General features: G+C 41.0%; 1 protein-coding gene and 1 long non-coding RNA gene across 2 annotated transcripts in view; both read right to left on the reverse strand.

Moving 5' to 3' along the window:
- Positions 1–2,403: 2,403 nt before the first annotated feature.
- Positions 2,404–25,990, reverse strand: part of LOC148043371 (uncharacterized) — a 481,921-nt gene continuing 458,334 nt past the window's right edge. Inside the window, exon 2 of the long non-coding RNA XR_015698237.1 lies at positions 2,404–3,250. This is a non-coding gene — a long non-coding RNA (uncharacterized LOC148043371). The remainder of the gene's footprint in view (positions 3,251–25,990) is intronic.
- LOC106546797 (protein Cryzl2) lies at positions 4,081–24,151 on the reverse strand. The gene is made up of 9 exons (XM_087726731.1): positions 23,975–24,151; positions 17,575–17,671; positions 15,127–15,185; positions 12,936–13,001; positions 11,834–11,943; positions 8,239–8,320; positions 6,948–7,129; positions 6,364–6,592; positions 4,081–4,492 (listed from the first exon to the last, which is right to left on the reverse strand). The coding sequence occupies exons 1-9, from the start codon at positions 24,149–24,151 to the stop codon at positions 4,424–4,426; spliced, it is 1,071 nt and encodes a 356-aa protein (XP_087582857.1). The 3' UTR covers positions 4,081–4,423.

Raw genomic sequence — 25,990 nt, forward strand, 5'->3', positions numbered from 1 at the left:
GCTGAATAGGAGTGAAGGAGAATGTTGAGATCTTACAATAATTATTGTCTATGGCCTCACCATAGAAGGAAGAGTCAGCAGCTGCAGACCTGTGCTCCTTAATTACCAACTAAAAGATGAAAAAGCTGTATGGAAATAACATCTGAAGAGATGCTAGTAGGTCAGGTCTTAGACTGTGCTGCTAGCAGAAATGAGACAGATTCTAGGATTAAATATAGTGAAAACCAAGTGCAGATAATTGATTGTTAATAACATTAATCATACAAAACCAAAAGTGTTATAAAAAAAATTATTAGACATGGGGGAAGAATGAAAGAAAGAAATGTATAAACCAACATCCCTTCTTCCTGTTCATGTACAACTTGATAGCAATAGCAATAGCTTTCAGCCCTCTCTAAGCGGTTTTACAGAGTCAGCATATTGCCCCCAACAACAATCCGGGTCCTCATTTTACCCACCTCGGAAGGATGGAAGGCTGAGTCAACCCTGAGCCGGTGAGATTTGAACAGCCGAACTGCAGAACTTGCAGTCAGCTGAAGTAGCCTGCAGTGCTGCACTCTAACCACTGCGCCACCTCGGCTCTCTTGATGGCAAAGTTATTCTCACTTAGACTACTTAAGCTCTTAGATACTATTGTGTAGTGGGCTGCAGTAGGCAAGAACAGACCAGCATACATACAACAGCATTTATTGACTCAAACTGGAACTGTGGAACAACAGGCAAATCCCTGTAATTTATACTCTGGGACCACAGGGCCTTAACCAATCATAATACTTGAAAGAACACGCCCAAATATGATTGTTCTAAGTTTCCCTCCAAAACAGTTGCAGTGTAAGCCCTCAGGCTGCCATCCGGGGGAACCTGTCTATCACCATGCCCGCTCGGCCATGCTTACACGCCACTAACGCTGCCACGTTGATGTTGCCTCTCTGATGTCGATTGAGCCTGTAGCTGCATGTGGCTCTTCTACTTGGGTGCAACTGCCTACTCTGATGTAACTCTTTTGCTCGGACGCGGTTAACCAGGAAAGAGGCGATGATGACACTGAGTGGAGGCGTGGCTGAGGGTGTGGGTCATGGTGATTGGTGATGGTGGGTGGGTGTCGTCTGGGTGGAGCTGGGTGGGGTAATGGTATATGTATGTATATATGTATGTATGTATGTGTGTGTGTGTATATATATATGTGTGTGTGTGTGTGTGTGTGTGTGTGTGTGTGTGTGTTTATTTGTGCTAATAAATAAATAAAGGGAGACTAGTATAGATCTATTTCAAGCTATTTAGCTCTCATCAGCTAGCCATACCCTTACTGGGATTTGAACCTAGCTGATGAGAGCTAAATAGCTTGAAATAGATCTATACTAGTCTCCCTTTATTTATCAGCACAAAAAACAACAACACAAATATAACAAAAGCAACAGTAAAAATGTTGGGTTTCTGTCATGATGGACTCTTGTGACGAGCCGATTGACAGATGATGGAAGCAGTTAGCTTCCTCCCATAATTGGGGCTTACCAGGGGTTGTAAAAAATCATATATATATATATATATTCTGAGGTTTTCGCGGGTGTTAGTATATACATCTTTGGTTATTCGGGTTTTCTCCCGCGTAAAATTGGAGGTGTCTTGGCAACGTTTCGACGAAGTCTCATTCGTCATCTTCAGGCTTCGTGCTTCCAGGAGCATTGCTGAAGATGACGAATGAGACTTCGTCGAAACGTCGCCAAGACACCTCCAATTTTACGCGGGAGAAAACCCGAACAACCAAAGACATACATACATACATACATACATACGTGTATGTGTATATGTATATGTATATATACATATACATACATACATACATACATACATACATACATACATGGGTGATGGTGTTGACTTGGTTAGAACTGACTTGATTTGATTACCTTTGTATCATTGTCATTTAGTGCTGGTTATCACGTAGTTTCTTAGATAGAGATAAAAGTTTTTCACCAAACAAACTGAATATCTGTTTGTATGCAACGCGAACGCCGGAACATTAACAGTTATGATCATCTAAAGGTTAGTTTCACTTTAGCAGGGCTTAACACAACTATATATATTAAATACATAACAGATACTAAATTCACAAGATTGCCATGCATCACCTATATCTGTAGCAGAGGTGGGTTCCTACCGGTTCGGACCAGTTCAGCCGAATAGGTAGTAACTCAGCCTGCCATGCCCCTGAACTGGATCTATCGCCGTTGCCATCGGCGCCGCCATCCTGTTTTTTACCACTACGCATGCAAAGCACGTCCCTGAGTGAACCGGCAGTAGAAGAACCAGGAACCCATCCCTGATCTGTAGGAGTTTCATTATACATTAAATCTTTAGGAATGCACTTACACGAGATGCAATGCTTAACAGAAACAACTCAAGAAAAATTACATATATTTTATTCATAAAAAAGAAACAAACATACAAATTTAGATATAGATTATCATCATTTTGTCCTTCCTCAAGATACAACCATTTCCCCAATATTCCTATTCCCCTCCAGTCTGCTATCTCTCTTCAAGTTCAAAAGAAATCCCCCAGATACTGTGCAGAACAATAAAGCCAGTATCACTCCATTATTCCTATATATTTTATTTTAGTAACATGCACACAGTTGTTGTTAGGCAGAGTACCTTACATCCTAATCTTCAAAGCCCAAATAGTACCGTTAGCTCCTGTGTCTCAGCTTGGAAAGAACATTGCCCCAGGCCAAAGTATACTGAGGTGTCTGCACAATATCTACAATCTTTGATGGCAGAAAAGTTGGAATAAGACCAATCACCAACTTTGGATTCTGATAGAAGTTACAGATGGAATGGGATGGTTAGGCGCTGACCCTTGGCCACGCCTTCTTTGCTTAGTTTTGCACACTTAATTTTCCTCCTCCCCTGACCCATTTCCAGCAACTGTCCACCGCCAATGGCCCCTGGCCCTCCACCCCCAGCTCTTCATGACTGCCCGTTCCCCAAGGTAGGGTTAGACATGGGCGTTTTGCTGCACAGGACAAATAACCACCAGCTAATGAGGTGGTGGGCAGAAGTAATAGCACTGCAGACGCAGCATGCAATTGGCAGTGAGCAGGGCAATTGTGGGGGCAGTGTGCAACACAATCAGTGGCAGGCTGGGGTGGCATGCAACTGCCAGCGATGTGTGCACTGCCGCCAGTCCACAAGGGTATTTTTTAAGCACCAGGGCCAGGATTTTAGGCCCAGGGTACTTGCGAGACCACCTACTGCCACCCACTGTCCAGTGCGATCCCACAGAGTTGGCCTCCTCAGGGTGCCGTCGGCCAGACAGTGTCGGCTAGCGACCCCCAGGGGGAGAGCCTTCTCTGTGGGAGCGCCTTCCCTCAGGAATGAGCTGCCCCCGGAGCTTCATATAATCCCCGACCTCCCGTCCTTCCGACGCACCCTAAAAAGTTGGCTTTTCCAGCAAGCCGGACTGGCCTGAACAAAACAAAATAAATGATTGATTATTGTTAATTTTAATCGGATTTTTAAAAAAATGTTATTGTGAATCTTAATTGGGTTTGTTTTTGGGATGCTCTAATTTTTTTTAACTTTTGTAATATGTGGTTTTTTTTTAATGTTGTCCTTGGGAGAAGGGCGGCATATAAATCCAATAAACCAAACCAAACCAATAAACCAAACCAAACCAACTCCACACATTTTTTTTCAAAGAGCGTTGCCAAATGGTGGTGTATGGCTTCATTGACCCTTTGACGCTTTCAGACCAATTGGGTGGCTCTAGACCAGAGGTGGGTTCCTACCAGTTCGCACCTATTCGGTAGAACCGGTTCGTCAAATCTACCGAACCGGTTAGAAGAGGTTCCACCAGTGGACCCGGAAAGCAGGCCACACCTACAGAAGAGGCTCCAAAATTTTTTTGAAACCCACCACTGGTCCTTGGATATGATTATTCTACACTATCATGCTCATATTTATAAAACTCAGTGCCTCTGTGAAAGGTAAGGATGACTACTGCGTTTGTGGTGCAATCAGAACATTGCGTGCGTGGTAGATTTGACGAACCGGTTCTACCAAACTCATGCGAACTGGTAGGAACCCACCTCTGGCTTCTGCCCACCACTCAAGTGGCTTGTGATTATTGTGGCTTGTGCGGAGGGCCATGAGCCATTGGCAGAGGACAATTGCTGGCAGTGAGTCAATGGGGGAGGAAAGCTAGCTGTGGTTCAGCGGTGGTGATTGGCCGGAAGAGGGTTGGTGTCTAGACATCCAAGACCCATTACAGAAATGGTAAAAAAATAAATGAGTTTGCTTGGCTAGAAAGTTTCTTCTGTAATCCAGAAGGGCCTGTCACAGGCTGAGTGATTTGAACTCAGTGACAACAGCTTCTCTCTTCAGCAGGAAGTAACACAGAAGACACATTTTTCCCAAGAGGTTTAATGAATTGAGATGACAATCTTTCCTGTAGATTTACGTTGAATCACATGTGCAAAGGCTTCGTTTACCTAAATAGCAATTCAAAGAAAGGGTCACTGAAAATGTTACAAAGTTGGAGGTGTAAATCTATTTAGTGTCACTTGTATATTCACTATGCAATAAACACACAATCAGGCTCACGGAATCCTGGACTATGAAATGTTAATCCTAGAAGTACATTTTATGGCACCAAGTATATTCCTTGAAAGTTGCAAACATAAGATTGTTTTGCTTTTATCCCCAGTGGCATAAAACTAGGCAAAAGCAGAAACTTGGTTTGGTGGATTGGAAAATTTTATAGGAAGTCACAATTATGCAAAGTCAGAAATAATCCCCCCCCCCTTCCCCCTGGAACTGAATGTAAGAATCTAGATAAAATCCAATTAAAGATACTATTTAAAGAAAATGGTTTCCATAATTAAAGACAATGACCAACATTAAAGCTTTTCCCAAGTTAATTGTGGGAGTTAAATTTGCATGTATTTAATGAGATATGAAAAGCAATTGGACTCTTAATTAGAAGCAATTAGTGATAAATAGATTGGATGAACTGAAAGATTCCATCATTATTTTCAACTGCAAGCTAGCATGGCAAAGCTTTGGAGGCATTCCTCTTAAAGAGAAACCTCATTTCAATATTATTTCAAGTTTTACCTGTTTTTCCTCAAGAGTATGGCATAAAATACATGCTAGGCACCAGCTTCATCTTAATATTCATAAGAAGGAGAGTTGAGCATTGAGAGATAAGAGTTTAACCCCCTAAATTTCATGGATGAGCAAGGATTTGTAGTCATTCAGATCCCTGCCTGAATCTAAAATGGAAATGCAACATTGGAAATTCTTGCATTTCATGTCTTTGCTAGTGGCTAAGTTTCCACCACAAAACCGAGCTCGACTAAACCACGTCCGACTAAACCGCGTAGCTGACATCATCAACAGGGCGACAACAGCACGGAGACAGAAGCACGCTGTAAACCCTAAACCTAAAATTAACCCCTAAACCTAAACCTAACCCCACTAAACCTAATCCTAAACCTAACCCTAAACCTAACCCTTAACCTAACCCTAAACCTAATCCTAACCCTTAACCTAACCCTAAACCTAACCCTTAACCTAACCCTAAACCTAACCTTAACCCTTAACCTAACCCTAAACCTAACCCTAAACCTAACCCTAAACCTAACCCTAAACCTAACCCTTACCTTAAGTTGAATCGGCTTGCTTTCAAAGCACTATTTAAAGCGCCCTTCTTTCTCCGCACTGGCTGTTGTCGCCCTGTTGATGATGTCAGCGACGCAGTTTAATCGAGCGCGGTTTTGATGGGTCACGAGTGGCTAATACCATCTGCTCTATATCTCCTTTGGGAAAAACTTATTTACTCCATAGCAAGACTTCAACTTCAACAAACATTGTGGTAATGGTTGCCTATGCCACCCACTATACTGACAAAATTACTGGATTTCAGTAACCTGCAACATTTAAATTTATGGATGAGTTTTTATTCAGAAAGCCAGTTTATACTCTAGTCCTATGCAGAAAGCAGCTGTGATAAATCTGAGCTATACTTTTCTCCTAAGATAAATCCTGGAAAATAGAAGCAGGACATACAGACATCTATTCACCCAATTTTATTACAGCCTTTCTTTCATTGTTATAAAGATTGTTCATTGGACAATCCAAGAAATTCTGCAAAAACATCTATTCACCCAATTTTATTACAGCCTTTCTTTCATTGTTATAAAGATTGTCCATTGGACAATCCAAGAAATTCTGCAAAAACATATATTCACCCAATTTTATTACAGCCTTTCTTTCATTGTTATAAAGATTGTCCATTGGACAATCCAAGAAATTCTGCAAAAACTTCAAAGCTGTTAAAAGCCAAGCTTCCTCTCCTTACCTCCTCTAGTTTGAACACTCCTCCTATGTGAGGCTGGATTTGACCCTCTTGGTAATACGAAAGGGCTGAAGAAATGGTTGAGGAGAAGACTGGGAACTTTTCATCCCGGTACCGGCCCCAGAATAATCCCAGAGCAGAGATGTTTTTCAGAAGCAATATGTTGGCTGGAATGGACGGTATTGTTCCTCCAGCAAAACCAACCACCACAATTCTGCCTTCAAAAGCCAGACTGTAAAGAGATCCAGAGATTAATGCTTGGATCAAATAGTTAACATAGCAGCTCCGTCACTCCTTGAGTGGGTCAAAATTTATTCCTGAATGGATGGAAATCATCAAGTCATCAATTAGAGCAAAAGGGTTATTTTCTAAAGAGAAAGAGCAGATGTGCCGTTGCTATGCAATTATACAAAGAGTGGGGAGGACAGTGCTAGACGGTTTCAGAAACAAAGGATTTAAAGCAGGGGTGTCAAACTCAGGGCATCACAGGACTTTTTCCCCCTTCTCTAAACCAGGTGTGGGTATGGTCAGCATGTAACACATCTGGCCCACAAGTTTGACCGAAATAGATCATGGCTTTAGCCCACCTATGCAATGCCTGCTTGAAGATGTCTCCACCAACGGTGTCAATAACCACATCAACTCCCTTGTTTGCTGTTAGCTTCTTCACTTCTTCTTTCAGACTAGCCTCGTTGTAATTCACACTCTCGAGAGCTCCTTTCTGGATAGCCAGGTGGCATTTACTATCACTTCCTGCTGCTGCTATCACCTGCAATCCCAAAAGACAACTGCACATTCTTCCAACTGACATCGCTGCATTATAATAGATGAGCCCTTTCCGCCCGAGGTTAAAGTTCCCCAGTTTTGAACCATCCAATGTATCCGCCATAATTCCTGGGCACCATGGCCAACACACTTAGCACACAATCGATTAGAGGGAGCTGCTCCCTCTAACATTAATTTGGATGGAAATTAAGGTGATTAGTCTGGTTGCACTTTTCTGGTTTCTTCCCTTCTTTTTCTTCGTAAGTAAAATTAATGCTATTTTCTCCAAAGGAAGCTTATTGGGAGGAGAACTGCCCTTCATGGTATTGGACCTGGGTACTTGAGAGACCGCCTGCTGCGAATTACCTCCACTAGACCGATTAGATCCCACAGATTAGGCCTCCTCCGAATTCCATCCGCCGGCCAATGCCGACTGGCGACCACCCGGAGGAGAGCCTTCTCTGTGGCTGCTCCGACCCTCTGGAACGAGCTCCCCGTGGAGATTCGAACCCTCACCACCCTCCAGGCCTTCCGCAAAGCCCTTAAAACCTGGCTGTTCCAACAGGCCTGGGGCTAAAGAGTTTTTGCCCCCCCTCCCCCTCGAATGGTATGGTTGTTGTGTGCTTTTAAATTGTGTATTGTTTTGTTTGTCTTTTTATCCCTTATTTGTATCCCCTTCCCTGACTTGGGTTGTGAGCCGCCCTGAGTCCCCTCCGGGGAAAAGGGCGGCGTATAAGTGCAATAAATTCAATTCAAATTCAATTCAATTATTCTTCCTTCACACTGCAGTTTTAGACCAGCCTTTAGAACAGAGCAGTGAGTTGCTTAGGAGAGGAATAATCGAAAACTTCTTTTCAAGAAGTTGCAAGGTTCTCTGTTGTGAACTAGTGAGGAACACTTGTAGGAATGGCAACTCCGAACACTGCAGTCTGATAAAGAAAGGTAATTTTATGAGTAGAATCTTGTGTGTTAACCTAGTTGTTACCTGATTTTAAAGGGGAAATAATTATTTGAAACCAGAAGGGGTAAAATGTTTTTCAAGGTGTTTCAGCATCCTTGTCTGATTTGGAAGACTGCTTAGATATATTCTAATACTGGTGAAAGAAGGAATACCTTTGCTTTAAGGACATTAGTTGCAACATCGACAACTGCCAGCCCTGTAGCCCCAGCGGCCGCAGTCACCAAAACAGTTTCTCTGCAAAAAAAAACACAGAAGCGTTGTTTGAGACTGGAGAGATGTGTTAAATGCTGATGATTTAAAACAGAGACCTCCTAGGGGAAGAAGAAAGAAGTAAGGAGAGGTGAGTGGAAGAGAGAGAAAGAGAAGGAGAGGAGGGAGGAAGAGAGAAAAAGAGAAGGAGGGTAGAAAGGAGAAGAAAGAGGGTAGGAGTAGGGGAGAAGTAAGGGAAGGAAGAAGGGGAAGGAGAGGAGGAAGGAAGGAAGTAGAGAAGGAAGGGAGGGAGAAAAGAAAAGAAAGAGAAAATAAGGTGAGATGTGGAGGAGAGGTAGGGGAAGAAGAAAGAGGTAAGGAGAGGTGGGTGGGAGGGAGAGAAAGAGAAGGCGAGGAGGGAGGAAGAGAGAAAAAGAGGAGAGAGGGTAGGAAGGAGAAGACAGAGGGTAGGAGTAGGGGAGAAGTAAGGGAAAGAAGGGGAAGGAGAGGAGGAAGGAAGGAAGTAGAGAAGGAAGGGAGGGAGAAAAGAAAAGAAAGAGAAAATAAGGTGGTGTCATAGCAGGTGTGAAGGATGGTAAACAATGCATTCCAAATTATACCTTATAACCTTTTAAATGGAATAATAATAATATAAGAATGGCAAAGAAAAAGAATAACTATGTGAATGTATACCTTTAACTGTAGGTAAGAGAACAAATGACAGTAAAAATATAAAGCACAATATAGGTAAATAATACTTGATCATAAGTAGCTAAGTATAAATAAATAAATAAATGTATATAAAAATGGATAATGAATAACAAGATTATGAACGCAAGATAGAAATGGGGAAAACACTAATTGCAAAGAAACCGATTCGGAACTGCGGTATGATATACGATGGAACTTATTGTTCCTATGTTGTTTTTAAGTTATGTGTTTGTTTCTGTTGATGTGCTTATGTGTATAAAATAAAAATGTTTAAAAAATTAAAAAATAAAATAAAACAGAGACCTCCAAACTTGGCATATTGAAGACCTGACTTCAACTCCCAGAAATTCCCAGCCAGTATGACTGTCTGAGGAATTCTGGGAGTTGAAGTCCACAAGGCTTAAAGTTTGGAGATCCCTGATCTAAAACATTAAAAGACTATCTGACACACTTTCTCACTTCACTCCACCCCTGTCTGTCTACATTATTAGGCTCACTATAAAGAAAATTAGACCCATCAAATCAGGCTGATTTTCCTATGCTCCCTTCCAGTCCTTCCATAGATGACAAAAAGTCATGTGCCCTAAATCTGGACCTGCCACAGCACAGCCTTAGCACATATCTGGAATAGATTTATGCTGTTCTGTTCTTCATATAGCTTTAACAGCCATACATTTTAAGGGACATAGTTGGCAGTTTCCTTAGTTAGAATTCCAGTCCTAACCAATATCCTTCATTGTGTGAAATGCCTTCTCTAACTGATAAGCACATTGCCCTTGGTGACCTGGTGCATTGTATGCTTTTCTCTTTCCTGTTGTAACATTTTCATTCTTTGGTAGACAAGCCGTGACCTTTCGGATCATTGTTTCAGAGATATTTCCTTACTAGGTTCCTCAATGCCTTCAACGATGGCAGAGCTTCTAATATATTTAAAAAGTTCTTAAAACTTCACGGAGACATTCAGAGAGATTTCTGTATCTGTCTGGAAAGTAGCCCACAATGAACCATATAGCACTCGTCAAACGACAGAACCGCAGAAAATATTTTATGACATTTGGTATTAGGTCATAAAATGCTTTATGATAAATTTTATGTCAAAATATTTTGTAAACTTTGCCAAGTTTCAATTCCACAGGAGTCATGGGTCTCATATTTTGGATGCATTAGCCTATTTTTTTTATTATTATTATTTATTAAATTTATAGGCCGCCCAATCCCGAAGGACTCCGGGCGGCTTACAGAGAGGAAGGAAAAAAGAAGCAAAAAAAAAGAATAAAAATAGTTTAAAATTCACAACATGCATTCGTTCTAATCGGGGCTGGACCTTAACAATAAGGTCAACAGCCCCAGGCCTGCCGGAACAGCCAGGTTTTAACAGCATGAGAGTGGGTAAGGTCCGGACCTCTGGGGGTAGCTGATTCCACAGGGTCGGAGCAGCCACAGAGAAGGCTCTCCTCCGGGAGCCCGCCAGCCGACACTGTCTGGGTGACGGCATGCGAAGGAGGCCCAATCTGTGTGATCTTATCAGCCGTTGGGAGGTGTGTGGCAGTAGGCGGTCTCGCAGATACGCTGGTCCTAAGCCATGTAGGGCTTTAAAGGCAATAACCAACACCTTGAATTGCGTCCGGAGACCAATTGGTAGCCAGTACAGCTCGCGGAGGACAGGTGTAACATGGGTGTATCTCGGTATACCCAATATCGCTTGTGCGGCTGCATTCGGGACTAGCTGTAGTCCCCAAACGTTTTTCAAGGTACTTGGTTGACAAAATTCTTCCCCATAATGCACCATTTCACCCAGTTAAAAGTTACAAATACAAGAGTTTTAGTAGTTTATCAATTAATATGGATTGACCATTTGACCATAGAGCCGTGGTGGTGCAGTGGTTAGAATGTAGTATTGCAGGATGAGGCAGAGAAGCTCTAGGGATTTGGTTTCAAATTTCTGTAGGCTGTTTTACGGGGGGAAACGCAGTAAAAAAAGCAAGTCAGAAGGATCTCTAATTTATCTTGAGGACATAAAGTTGGGCAAGACTGACCTAGCAGTAGTACTTACTGCCCGTCCTAAATCTGTATTTCGTTGTCCATGACTATCTTACTGGCTGAAGGGATAGACAGAGAATGAGTGGGTTATAAGCAGTGGTGGGCATCTTTGGTTTGCGTTAAAACAACTTCGACACACGCAATGTTCTGATTGCACCACAAACGCAGTAGTCATCCTTACCTTTCACAGAGGCACTGAGTTTTATAAATATGAGCATGATAGTGTAGAATAATCATATCCAAGGACCAGTGGTGGGTTTCAAAAATTTTTGGAACCTCTTCTGTGGGTGTGGCCTGCTTTCCGGGTCCACTGGTGGAACCTCTTCTAACCGATTCGGTAGATTTGATGAACCGGTTCTACCGAATAGGTGCGAACTGGTAGGAACCCACCTCTGGTTATAAGGGTACAATATATGTCTTCTAATTTCTTCAAACAGAAGTGATATAACTAAGGAAGCAGCCAACTTTTTGGACAACTACTCTTACAATTCCTAATTCTTAGCAGTCCATTTTATTAGGGAAAAAAACATTTACTTCAAATCCGATGCACATCAAATATATCAACATATTAAAACTAAAGCAAAAAGTCATCTACAGTATTTACAAAATTGTACATTAGAACAAATCAGACTATAAACTGAAATAATGGAACAATTCTGAATGATATGCAATCAGTCTAATGATCTTGGTATCTTCCATACATGGAAAGCCTCAAGATAGCTACCAATTATTACATAATTGTAACACAACCCAGAACTTTGTTGACCAAACAAGACTTTGTGGTACTATTGTTGGGCTTCTACTCACCCTAGCTGTGTTTGTGCTCTATATTTCAAGGCCAAGATGGCTGTCCCATATGAAGCAGGCAGTGCTGCAGCTTGTTCATAAGATACTCCTTGGGGGATTTTCCAAAGCAGCTTTCGAAAAATAAAATAAAATCCTGAACAAAAGCATCATGAGCCGTCTGAACTTAACGTATTTTTCAGAGTATAAGACGCACCTTTTTCCCTCAAAAAAGAGGGTGAAAATATGGGTGCATCTTATACACTGAATGCAGCAGTTTTTGTTTCCCAAAAACCCCACCCCCTTTGCAAAAATGACCGTGCATAACCTTTAGGGGGCTTCCAGAGTGCTCCTGGGAGCTGGGGAGGGCAAAACATTTTGCCCCTGCAGCCCCCAGAAGCACTTTATAAGTCTCCTAAAGGCTATGCATGCCCTTTTTTTTGACAAAAAACAGGCTCGTTCTCATGAAAAACAGGCCGTTTTTAGGAGGTCTGCAGAGTGCAAAAACTTTTTTTTTAATTTGCCTCTTCAAAATCTTGGTGCATCTTATAGTCCGGTGCATCTTATACTCCGAAAAATATGGTAGTATTCTCGGAACTTATTTTCTGCAATAAAGGATTTCAGGACACAAGTGACAATCCCAATTAACTAACAGTATGAGATGTAGCACAGTTTAAAAGACAATTTTTCCAAAGATACACAATCTTAAATATGCTGCCACCTTAACCAACAGGACAGAGGAAATTACTTCTGTGTGATCTTACAATTGTAAATAGGTTGATTTTACAAATAGGAAGAACAGTCTTTTTTTAAAAAAAATTTCTATGATAGTAAAAACTCTTTTTCTGTTGGATCAGCTTCCTATCACTTGAGGTTTTGACAAGACGACAAAATAAATTGTGTTTCTTTTGTTACTTCATATATGTACTCTTCCCATTGTTCTTTCCTCTTTTAAAATTAGGCAAAGTGAGCTAAACTTAATTTTTTGAATATATAAACAAAATTTACTGAATAAATTATGAGTGATAAATATTCATGTAATCCTCTTTTATTCTCTTACATATTTATATTTTTGGTTTTTGAAAATAATTTTAAAAATACTGGAGGGTGGGTATTTTTTTCATACCTTTGAATTTGCAATGCACTCTTCGGCCAGAGCTTTTCCATCAGTCACACCAATGACACAGTCCCCCTGTCCAAAAGCATCATCAGAGAACCATAAGGATGAGAAAAATTGGCACTTTCCCCCTTTTTCCAAGGACTAAAAACATATCTAAACAGGTAGAACATATTTAAAATATCCGTGACCCGACAAATGCCCGCACGACAAAAGCGCGCTGACGAAACCGCGGTGAGAAAACCATGACGTCATCAACGCGTCCACAACAACGTGCCGACAGAAGTGCGATTTAAGTTAAGGTAAGGGTTAGATTCAGGGTTAGGTTCAGGGTTAGGTTTAGGGTTAGGTTCAGGGTTAGGTTTAGGGTTAGGTTTAGGGTTAGGTTCAGGTTAGGTACAGGGTTAGGTTCAGGGTTAGCTTTAAGGTTAGCTTTAGGGTTTAGGGTTAGGTTTAGGGTTAGGTTTAGGGTTAGGTTTAGGGTTAGGTTTAGGGTTAGGTTCAGGGTTAGATTTAGGGTTAGGTTCAGGGTTAGCTTTAGGTTCAGGATAGGTTCAGGATTAGGTTCAGGGTTAGCTTTAGGGTTAGGTTTAGGGTTTAGGATTAGGTTTAGGGTTAGGTTTAGAGTTAGGTTTAGGGTTAGGTTTAGGGTTAGGTACAGGGTTAGATTTAGGGTTAGGTTCAGGGTTAGCTTTAGGGTTAGGTTCAGGATAGGTTCAGGGTTAGGTTCAGGGTTAGGTTTAGGGTTAGGTTTAGGGTTTAGGATTAGGTTTAGGGTTAGGTTTAGAGTTAGGTTTAGGGTTAGGTTTAGAACTCGCGGTTATTACTACTTTGTTGAAGGCGCACTTTTGTCGGCCCGCTGTTGTCGGCGCGTTTCTGTGCTCATTCGTCGGCGTGATTTAGAACTCGTGGTTTTCTCACCGCGGTTTCGTCGGCGTGCTTTTGTCGAGCGCGCATTTGTCGGTGACCCAAAATATCAACATTTTAATCAGCATTTCACTACGTGAATCTTAGATTGGACATATGAATGAATGAATGAATGAATGAATGTTTACAAAATTGTACATTAGAAAGAATCAAGTTATAAACCATTCTGAATGCTATACCATCAGTGTAATGATTTATCAGACACAGATCTTGATATCTTCCAGGCATTTCTTGCAAGGAATGCTCCAGAAGCTCTGAGCAAGGTTGATAGTTAAAAATCTTGTTATTGTTGAAAACATTTTGTAGAAAGATTAGTCACAATTTCCCACTTGGCTCCAAATGGATAAAGTTAACCAAGATTTGTAAGCTTTTATTACAGCTACAATGTGGAGTTTCTGAAGAATAAGGAATTTTACTTAATTTCATATAAAGGGAATCTCATCAATATTACATAAAACTCTAATGACAGAGTCTCTTGAATATTTCAAAACATTGAAAATGTGAGATTAGAATTTGATGAGCTTCACTGCGACTCTCTGTGGTAAAGAATCCCTTTAAAATGTATTTCAGCTCATCATCAAAGAACTGAACACGAGGATAATCCACAAGTGACACTGTATTTGACTAAAATTGCATTATATTATCTTTCTAGAATTAGTTAATGAAAGTACAAGCAAAATGGCATATATTGCTACTATTGTACAATTGGCAACAAATTCATAAAACTATTTTTGCTCAAAGCCTATTGGGAAGTCAGAAAAGTTGTCCAAAAATACAATAAATAATATTGGTTTCATGTTCATTTTTCTTAAGACATATACAATATGACAATGTTTCAGTTTCTAGAGTTCGTTGCTAGGTTTGCTATTAAAAAAAAAACCACGGAAAGATTAATTTTAATTTTTCGTTGGATCAATGGCATTTGGGGAAACTACTGTTGCTGAAAAATTAACACAATAAAGAGTACTAAAAATCTGTACTATTATGAATACATTAGTTCAAATCCATTTGGGATATATGAGCAATATTCTTCCTAGTTATTTTCAGAGTGAAAATACTGGGTAAGTCTGTTTTACAATTGGTGCGTTTTTCTTAAGAAATCATGCGCATTTATACATATTCTCTTCTCGTTCTCTTGCTGTCCTAGTTCACAGATTACAACTGTGAGCAACTACTGAAGGAATTTCCATATTCTTTTTTCTTAGGCCAGGAGTACACCAACTTTGCATAACAAGATCATCTTTTAAAGCTTATTCCAAATAATCTTCCTTACCTCTTTGAAGTTGGTGACAGCTTTCCCAGTCTCCACCACATCTCCTGAGTATTCCATTCCTAAAACAGAACATCATCTCTATAATAATACAGAGTTATTGCATGAATCATCAGTCAGTTCCCCACTAGTTGTCACATCTATCATCAGTTACTTCCCCACTAGTAGCAATCACCTTACATGTAGAGTAGAAACACAGACTTGGTAACAAGGAAAATAAACTTCTTTTCTGTCTAGCAAAAGATTTAAGCCAAAGGAACAGATCTGAATTATAGATGTTTTCAGGAGATGCAAGGACAGCAAGATTAGTAATTTTCTTTGCCTTGTAATATTAAATATACTCTTGAGTATCAGCTTTTTCTGGTCAAAATCTTGGTGACTCTTATTTATTTAGCTATCAAATTTATTTGCCACCTATCTTGCAGCTCCAATGATTCTGAGTGGCTTACTGACATATAATTATCTTTGTGGCAGTAAGAAAATGTTATCGCTGTTTCTTACTGAGATGTTTTTCATTTTTCTTATGTAACCTGGAAGTTCCTGATGGTTTTCCATTCGAATACCAGCCAGGTCCTACTTTGTTGAGTTTTTGAGCTAAAACAAGCCTGGCCAAGTATTGGTATCTGCTGAGATATCTACCCCATCATCTTCTGGTGACCACTGCATTCAGTTTCAAAATTCAATTTTGAGGCTCCAAATGTGGATTTTAGAGGTCTATCTGACCTAATTTGGAGATATTTTTTTCATATTTCCTCCCAACTGCTACATTTTACTTTATCTCATCTGAAGGGTTCTGGAGGATTTGAAATTTTGCACACATTTATGCCTTTTCTTGACCACTAATGGATTCTACATTATTCCTCCCCCTCTTCCTATATACTGTATGTACAATATGCACACACACACATGTATGTATGTATATACACATTGTTTCTCTGTCTCTCTCTCTATGTGTGTGTGTATCCCATACTAAAACAACTGATATATAATCATTGCAGAGCATTGGCCAGAAGAGGTCACCATGAGCACAATAAAGAATATTTTTTTAAATGGAACAAAATATTAATACTATTATCATTTTTTAATCCTGTTTTTATATTTATCTTTTTTTAAATAAATGTTATTAAGTTTTCAAGAAAATGAAAATCAAACCTCCAACTAATGCAAAATAGAAAGAACAAAGATAGGGAAAACAAGAGGTAAAAACCTTATATGCAGGAAGAAATAAAAAATAGGGAAAAAAAGAAGCTTCTGATTTCCTCTACAGCAAATATTACAAAATTATCTCTTATTCTGTGATTAGAAGGAGCCGAGGTGGCGCAGTGGTTAGGGTGCAGTACTGCAGGCCACTTTCAGCTGACTGTTATCTGCAGTTCAGCAGTTCAAATCTCATCGGCTCAAGGTTGACTCAGCCTTCCATCCTTCCGAGGTGGGTGAAATGAGGACCCAGACTGCAATGTGCTGACTCTGTAAACCGCTTAGAGAGGGCTGAAAGCCCTATGAAGCAGTATATCAGTCTAACTGCTATTGCTATTATATAAAAAGCTGTTTTTTTCTTTCCTATCATCCATTTTCCCCCTAATCACCAGAACAAATCATGTGTATTTTTTCCCATTTCATGCAACAAGTCTAAAAGGGGTTCCCAACCAACCATAAATATAGATATTGTCTTTTCTATAATCAAGGAAGTTAATTTAGCCATCTCTGCAAGTTCACCAACCATTCCTCCATTGTGGGTAGAGTCGAACGTTTCCACTTTCAAGTCTATATGTAGTTTATCTATATGTATTGGGGTTACATCTTAGATAAAAAAATGTATGTCTGAAATTTGCATAGTCTTCTTACAAAGCAGGGTTCTCATTAAGAAATCTAGGAATATCAAATGGAATAATAATAATAATGTAAGAATGGCAAAGAAAAAGAATAATTATGTGAATGTATATCTATAATCTGTATGTAAGAGAATAAATGACAGTAAAAATATAAAGCATAATATAGGTAAATAATATTTGGTCATAAGTAGCTAAGTTTAAAAAAATAAAGAAATGTACATAAAAATGGATAACGAATAAGGAGATTATGAACGCAAGATAGAAATGTATAGTAGGGAAAACACTAACTGCAAAGAAACCGATTCGGAACTGCGGTATGATATACGATGGAACTTATTGTTCCTATGTTGTTTTTAAGTTATGTGTTTGTTTTTGTTGATGTGCTTATGTGTTTGAAATTAAAAAAATTATCACGAAAAAAAAAGAAATCTAGGAATAGAAAGGGAATTAATATCAGCTTTCTCCAACATGACACTGTTAGGAGGTTAAACTGCATTTTCTATCACTGGATAAATTTATTCCAATACATCTATTGGAGAAGGCTGATCTAGCAAAGGGTGGAGATTTTGTTTTTATGTTAGGGCTCCTCACAAGACACCATGAAAATGTTTTCACTCACCTGGGATGAATGGGAGAGGATGCTGATGTTGGTAAAGACCCTGGCAGGCCAGTATGTCCGCAAAATTGATTCCACAGCAACGGACATGAATTCTGACCTACAAAAAACGACAATCCACATTCCTCACACCACCAGAAAACTCTTTGTGTGTGTAAGAAAGAGGGGAGGAGGAGACAGGTTAAACATTTAAGTACCATGTTTTCTTCTTTTTTAGAATGAAGCCACAGCGAGTAATCTGATTAACTTGGGAAATGTAACAAATAAAAGAATTATTTTCTATACATGCATATAAGACTAATCTAAGGAATTCTCCTAATATTCCTGGCTGTAGTTTTGTGCAAAGGAAGAAGAGACCAAAGGGGGAAAAAAGTGGATTCCTCATCTGATCCTGCTTCCTTTCCACAAGGTCTAGAATTTTGGCCTGCCACATTTTCTCTTATTTCATTATGCTGTTTCATTAGTATAGTTGATGGGAGGGGGAAATAGACAGGAGTAGGATTGTGGAATGTATTGTTTTCATTCTTTACTAGAAGCCAAGGTCATCTTTTGTCTCTGCACTTTTACACCTGACCGGAAGCAGCTGGGTGGAGACACCAGCATGGAAGAAGAAGATTGGACCATGTGATGGATTGTGGGTGTGGGGACATGATCATGAACTTTTAACTGGGTGGGATTCTGATGTCATTTCCAGAATTGGGATTAACACAGATGTGCTAAGATGTCTGCTTTATTAAATTGGAACTTTAAGGATCGTTTTGCCTTGGACTCTGATTTAATTCTACATGATATTGGAACGCTGACACTGGCTCTCTAGAGAATAAACAGGAGGTTGCATAAAGTAATCTGGTGAATAAATAAATACCTGTCCTATCAATTATAGCTAGAAGAAATAGTTTTTACTAAACTGATAAGGAAGTTATTATAATCCCAGTTTCTTCTCAGGCTACAAATATACCTTACATTATTCATAAAAATAGGCCTGTTTTCCTGGATTCCTAAAAAGAAGTGCTATGGGTCAGCCTGCTTTGCCAGTCATTTGCAAGATTTGGGCAAAACAATGCACCCCATCAGGATTAAGCATAATACTAGACAGGCCAGTGGTGGGATTCAGCCAGTTCGCACCTATTCGGGACAACGGGTTGGTAACTTTCTAAGTAGTTCAAAGAACCGATTGTTGGAAGAAATCTCCTTTTGTTTTTCCCCACTTTACAGGGCTAATCCTGTAAGGAAGGCAGGAAGGAAACATTCTGGTGTTGTTTCTAGCCTAATCTTTATTGCCCTGCTTACAGAAACTGCCTCTCCGGTTAACCCTTATGACATTGTAACAGCTAAGGCGAAGCGCCCATCGACCTGAGTGACCGTGAGTTGGCCACGCCCACCCAGTCACATGACCACCGAGCCCCACCTACCCAGCTGGTCATTAGGGCAGAGAACCGGTTGTTAAATTATTTGAATCCCACCACTGAGACAGGCTCAACGTTCCTAGAAGTGAAAAAATATATACCAAGGTCTGAACAAGCTTTTAAATCTGAGGCTAACTACTGTCCTGGGGAAATTTTTTGTTGTTTTATGTTAACCCAATAAAATGTAATAGGGATTCAACTACCACCATTTTTGTTTGCTTCTGCTTTTCAGTAGGACATTAATTTTTTATTGTCTATTAATCATGTTGTCAGCCTTTTTATGGTCTCTTTACGAGCTGTCTAGAGTAGTAGCTGACACTCTGTCTTTTCAAAGCATATCAGTTTTGATTACTGCACTGCAAACATTATACGGCTTCCATGACCTAATCAACAAGAAATCCACAAGTCTAAGAAATGTCAACTCTCTGTGAAAAATCCTCATTTGCATTCTCTTATAATAACCACAGCCTCTTTTCCCATATGCATCACTGCATTTTGAAAACTCCTACCTTAATAACTCAAAACACGATTGAAGAAGACATTCTAATCTTTGTTTTAAAAGTCCAGCCTACGATCAATTTAGCAAGCAAAAATAAATGGGAAATATAATTTATAAATGTAATCATTTTCCCAAGGAGTAGCTAGTTGTGTTAATCAGCACCTTAAAGACTAACCATAACTCAATAGTTAAAAGCAGAGGTGGGTTCTTGCCAGTTCTAACCTCTTCTATAGAAGAGGTTCCACAAATCTACCATGCCGTTTAGAACCAGGTCCATTTTTCTCCCCCCGCCCGTCCGCACATCATCAAGATGAAGAGCGAGAGGAGGAATTCTGGGAGTTGAAGTCCACAAGTCTTAAAGCTGTCAAATTTGAACATCCCTGGGGGCGGGGGTTCTAAAGGGTTAGGGGTGCAAGGGTCTTGTAACTTGACAGCTTTAAATCTTGCACATTTCAATGCCAGAGTTCCTGAGCCTACATGACTGGAGGAGGAATTCTGGGAGTTGAAGTCCACAAGTCTTAAAGTTGTCAAGTTTGAACACCCCTGGGAGTTTTTTTCTAAAGGGTAGGGGTGCGAGGGTCTTGTAACTTGACAGCTTTAAGACTTGCGTGCTTCAAATGCCAGAGTTTCTGAGCCAACATTTTGGTTGCAAGCAAGAGCATGGTTAAGTGAGTTTCACCACATTTTACAAGTTGGCTATGCCCACCCAGTCACGTGACTGCAAAGCCACTCCCACCCAGTCACATGGTCTTCAAGCCACTCCTACCCGGTCACATGGCCAGCAAGCCACTCCCACAAAGCAGGCCACACCTACAGAAGAGGTTCTAAAAAAATTTGAAACCCACTACTGGTTAAAAGCCTTCAGAGATCATATTCCTCACCTTCAGATGCAGTGAGTAAATGCTGCCAGAAACTCATTTTTTGGAAGATAATAACAAGAGGAGAGGATGGTTTGTCTTTGTTTCAAGTAACATACATGATCCCTAGTTATTTCAAACACCAAGGAAAAACTAATATCTGTTCTTTCAAAGCTTCAAAATGTTTTCCCAAATTTGTGAGGAAATGTGTGACAGCAGTTATGGTTCACAAGACTGGCCAATTTTATTTTGTCTTTACGAAAATAAGGTTATTTCTCTCTTTCTCTCCCTCAACCTATATTTCATGCTTTCCGGTTACAAGATCACTTTTCTGCCATACGTAGCAAGCAGATATAGTACGTTATGGCTTCTGGTTGTCAAGTAATGCTAAAGCAAAAAATATTTATTGTATTGATACACAGATGTCAGAGTCATTGATATGGGATCCTTGATGTTCTATAAATTTGGTTCTTTTCTAGCAGATGTTTCATTATCCAACTAGGTAATATCATCAGTGCTAGAAGGGAGTGGGATTTACTCTTATTTTATATACCAGTGGCTTGCCATGTTATTTATTATTATTATTATTATTATTATTATTATTATTATTATTTATTTGTCTTGTATGCCGCCCACTCCCGGAGGACTCCAGGCAGCTCACAAAAGACAAGGGAAAGGGGGGAACGAGACAAAGACAACATATTAAAAACAAAACCAACATTCACAATTTCCATGGAGGTAGATGCTTCTCAGCTCCCCCCAGCCTGCTGGAACAGCCAGGACTTGGTGGCTTTGCGGAAGGCCGGGAGGGTAGTAAGGGTCCGGATCTCAACAGGGAGCTCGTTCCAGAGGGCCGGAGCTGCAACAGAGAAGGCTCTCCCCCGGGGAGTCGCCAGCCGACATTGGCTGGCAGATGGAATCCGGAAGAGACTTAACCTGTGCGATCTAATTGGTCTGAGAGAGGTAATCGGCAGGAGGCGGTCTCTCAGGTACCCAGGTCCGATGCCATGTAGGGCTTTATAGGTAGCGACCAGCACCTTGAAGCGGATTCGGAGACTAATAGGTAGCCAGTGCAGCTCGCGGAGGATAGGTGTAACGTGGGTGTACCTTGGTGCACCCACAATCGCTCGCGCGGCTGCATTCTGGACTAATTGGAGTCTTCGAACATTCTTCAAGGGCAGCCCCATGTAGAGCGCATTACAATAATCCAGTCTTGAGGTCACAAGGGCGTGAGTGACTGTCTGAAGGGCCTCCCGATCCAGGTAGGGTCGCAATTGGTGCACCAGGCGGACCTGGGCAAAGGTCCCCCTGGTCACAGCCGACAGATGGTGTTCTAGAGTCAGCTGTGGGTCCAGGAGGACTCCCAAATTGCGAACCCTCTCTGAGGGGCGTATAATTTCGCCCCCCAGCCTGAGAGATGGAACAGTTAGACAATCTTTGGGAGGGAACATCAGAAGCCATGTCAATGTTGCTGGGAGTGGTTCTTGGTGGTTCCTTAATTAGGCTGTTGTTTACTATTAGCTTGTTTATTTGAGTTGTCAGAGAGCACCAAGAACCTAACAATTCTATCCTGAACTCCAAATGCTCTCTTCCATCACAGTCACTGGTTTTCATTAACAACAGGGAATAAAAGAACATTATTTTCTTAGTCTGTTTTAAGTGTTGCCTTTTCCCATAGAGCAAACTGACTCTACAAATGCTCTTTCCAGGTGCCAGGAAAGAGCATTTGTAGATTCAGCAACAAGCAACCTAGCAAGAATATCTTAAGATGCTTCAGAAGAACTGGCTCTTTTATTCCCAACTAGCAATGTAGTTCTTGCCAATAATGGCAGTTGGGACTGGCAACTCTGTTACTAAGTGATATGATGGCCAGGCTTGATGTCCGATGACTGTGCCAACATACACTGGCTATTCCAGTTGTGATTGTTAAGAAAATCCTGCACAGTCATTAGGTGGGACAATACATGATCACTATTTGTGACCTTCTGCCAGCTTCCTCACTGAATTTGCTTGTCAGACTGAAGCCCACAAATGGCCACATCATGAGCGCAAGATATTGTGGCTGTCATAACTGCTAGCTGGTTGCACAGAATCCAAATTATGATCATGTGGCTGTAGTAGTCATGTGCTGTTGTAACTCTGAACAGTTGCTGAACAAGTGATTGTTACCTGTAAATCACTAGGCTAAAAACTATTTGCTTAAATTAGTAAATTCTTTCTAAAACTGCAGCAATAGTACAATTTTCTTTCAACCATTTTGTTGGACTTCCTTTCCAGAGGCCCTTTAAAAAATGACAAATTATTTACTAAGGCCAGATGGATAGTTTATACCAGGGGTGGGTTTCAACTGGTCCGTGCGGACCGGTTTGTCAGTGAACCCGGAAGTAAGTAACTTCCGGGAACGCCGAAGGGCCCACCCGCCCGCGCTCCTTACTGGTCTTTGAAGGCTTCTGCACTTCCACGCAGGCGGATGGCACATACAGCGAGCAGCTGGAGCATCACGCAGGCGCTAAGATGCATGCGTGAACTGCACGCATGCACGAGGACGCCGCCGGCCCCGTTCCAACCACACCGATTGGAACGGGATGAGCAACCCACCACTGGTTTATACCTACCGTAGGAAACGGGCCATGAGACAAGATGATAAAAATCGAAGGGGGGAAAAAAGAAAGAAAAGGGTATAGCTATATTCATTCAACATCTGTAGCAAGTTAGTCTTAAATGGAAAATAGGTGTAGTCCAATTACATCCCACAGCTTTGAACTGTATTCAAAGAGTCCAATTTGGATTCCTCTCAAAAGTCTGATCAGAGAAAGAAAGAGAAGCCTTAATACGGATACGGATTACTTTATTTATATGCCGCCCTTTTCCCTGGGGGGACTCAGGGCGGCTCACAATCCAAGGGGGAGGGGAGTACAAGACAAAAATACACACATAAAACAGTACATTGTTAAAAAAACGCAACAGTCATACTATTCGGGTGGGGTTGAAATCTTAGCCCCAGGCTTGTCGGGACAGCCAGGTTTTAAGGGCTATGCGGAAGGTCTGGAGGGTGGTGAGGGTACGAATCTCCACGGGGAGATCGTTCCAGAGGGTCGGAGCAGCCACCGAGAAGGCTCTCCTCCGGGTAGTTGCCAGTCGACATTGACCGGCTGATGGAATTCGGAGGAGGCCTAATCTATGGGATCTTATTGGCCTAGTGGAGGTAATTGGCAGTAGGCGGTCTCTCAAGTGAACTTACCAGAGATCTGAATGTAATCAAGAGCCAAGGTGGCGCAGTGGTTAAATGCAGCACTGCAGGCTACTGCTAGATCAGCAGGTCAGCGGTTCAAATCTCACCGGCTCAGGGTTGACTCAGCCTTCCATCCTTCCGAGGTGGGTAAAATGAGGACCCAGATTGTTGGGGGCAATATGCTGACTCTCTGTAAACCGCTTAGAGAGGCCTGAAAGGCCTATGAAGCGGTATATAAGTCTACTGCTATTGCTATTGCTATTGCTATCTTTCCAATGGCCTGCATTGAAAAGGCCGAAGACCCGATCTGTTTTAAGCAAACACTCGCGGTAATATAAATCCTACAAATAAAACCATCTTCATTCATCATGCAGGAGAACTTTCGACCCTAGTATTGTTCCTCGCTTACCTCGTGCGACTGAAGCAAAGCAGATGGGACATCCCTGACGACCAATGGCTTTTTCAGTTCAGTGCACAGTACGGCTCGATAGGTCCTCTGCGACTGCAGGAAGGCAATGCTGGCTGGAGAAAGGGGGTCCCATGATTTAGAGCCAAAAATATTCTTCCTGTAAAAAAGAGACGCCATGGAGGCATCATAAGGTAGAATTGCTCGTACGCCTTTGATTGTCAGTTGGTAACCAAGTTAAACTCAAGAGTGACAGTCTCTAGAAAATATACACTTTCAGGTACACCAATGGGGCACCACAATTTTCATTAGTTTGGGGAAAACTGGGCTCAATTGTGGTTGTAAGTCAAGGACTACCTGTACTTCTGAAACACCTTGCCAAGAAAACTGTAGGGACTTGTCAAGGCAGTCTTAAAAGCATTACAGAAACCCTCCCCAAAATCCCCCCATTGCTCAGTTTCCAGGTTCTCCAGACTAAATGTATCTAGCAATTTCAATCCTCCCACATAAAATTGATTTTCCAGGTCACTGCTCATCCCGGTTTCTTTTCAACGAATGCTTTCTCATTCATTTACAGCCTTCCTAATATGAAACAAAAGCATATGGACATGTTGAACGCCTTCAAGAAAGAGGTACCCTTTTGTCTTCCCTGAATGTGCACAGAGATAACAATGCAATAGAATGTATATGGAGATCAGACTAAGGATATCGCAGTGGTGTTTTGTCCCATTCTCTCCTGGATGCCTTTGACTCAGAATACTTATTCATTCCATTCAACATACAATGAGTAAGTATTTATACCTATTTGGAATTTGCTAAATGATAATTTATTGCAGCTAAAGCTTTTGTCTCTCAATGTCCCTTAGGTTTCTGTTCTGACCCCCCTCCTCCATCCAGTAATGAAAGCCGAGACAAGCGTAAAAATGGAATGTCCTTTAATAACAAGACCAAAATCTTGGTGGCTGAAAGCCAAATAAACAAACAAATAAGGACCTTGGCAGCAAGTCCGACAAACCTTGGCAGCAATGCAAACAAACTCTGGCAGCAATCCATCCTGCCAAGTTCATTTCTCTTTAGTCCAAGCGTTGACTTCTGCAAGAAGGGCGTAGCACAAGCAGTCTCTTTTATAGTCTGGAGAGGAGCTTAATGACCATCAGCTGAGCATAATTACCTCCTGTAATTACGTAGTTGTTCTTGACACCGAGTAGCCCTTCGACGGCGTGCATCCTGGAACAACTCACTGTTGATTTCTGGATCACTCTCTCTTGTCTCCTCCCCACTGATCCAAGGCTCAGGTGCCACCTGGTGGCCAACCAGTCTCTCTGTGCCCTACTTGGAGTCGGAACCCTGTCCAGGGTCCTCCACATCCTCCAGGGCCGACTTATAGGGCCCCTCGCTGTCGGAGTCTGGTGGCAGCTCCAACGGCTCCTGCCGGGCCACAACAGGTTTCCTAACTAAGTATGGTAATACTAGCAGCAACTATCTTCTTTACTTTGTGAATTCAATTTTTCTCCAATTTTATTGTTTAAAACTCACCTACTTCAAATGATGTCATCACCCCAGAACAATGTTTTTATTTAAGAAAATACCTTGCAGCCCATTAAAATATTGTAACTATGTTCATCTGTGAAGTACACAAAGCCTTTCTGTTTTAGTTTTCTAAAAAGATAATCAGATTATAAAAATCTCTTAATGGGAATTCAAATTTCTCAAGTCTGGAAGTCTCCCGACCTCCATTAAAACAGGATTGCAGAAAATGAATTGTTTTTAATCTTTAAGAAGCTGGCAAAAAAAATCCAGACTTTTGGTATATATCCCAAAGGTCTTGCAGTAAGCTCGTCCTGTAAATCATTTTTAAGATCTCAAAGCTCCTTAAGTGCTAAATAATAAATGTTTCATCTAATTTTGAAAGCAATGTATCATTTCTGAATTGGTTTCTCCGTTTTTGAATTTGTCTCTTTAATAGGTAAATATCCATTTAGAAATGTGGCTGAATTTGGCTCTCAGTGCACAGCCTGA

The sequence above is a fragment of the Thamnophis sirtalis genome, unplaced genomic scaffold (genome assembly GCF_051295495.1).
Source record: "Thamnophis sirtalis isolate CommonGarterSnake01/CBP01778 unplaced genomic scaffold, rThaSir2_p1.2 scaffold_12, whole genome shotgun sequence".
Lineage (NCBI taxonomy): Eukaryota > Metazoa > Chordata > Lepidosauria > Squamata > Natricidae > Thamnophis > Thamnophis sirtalis.

Excerpts from the sequence above, each read along its gene's own strand:
- LOC106546797 (XM_087726731.1), bottom strand. The coding sequence starts at position 24,151 with ATGGCGTCTCTTTTTTACAGGAAGAATATTTTTGGCTCTAAATCATGG. Across the intron at positions 17,672-23,974 it reads CTTTGCTTCAGTCGCACGAG|GTCAGAATTCATGTCCGTTG; the intron begins GTAAGCGAGGAA and ends CGTTTTTTGTAG. Across the intron at positions 4,493-6,363 it reads GAGTGTTCAAACTAGAGGAG|GTAAACGAAGCCTTTGCACA; the intron begins GTAAGGAGAGGA and ends ATTGCTATTTAG.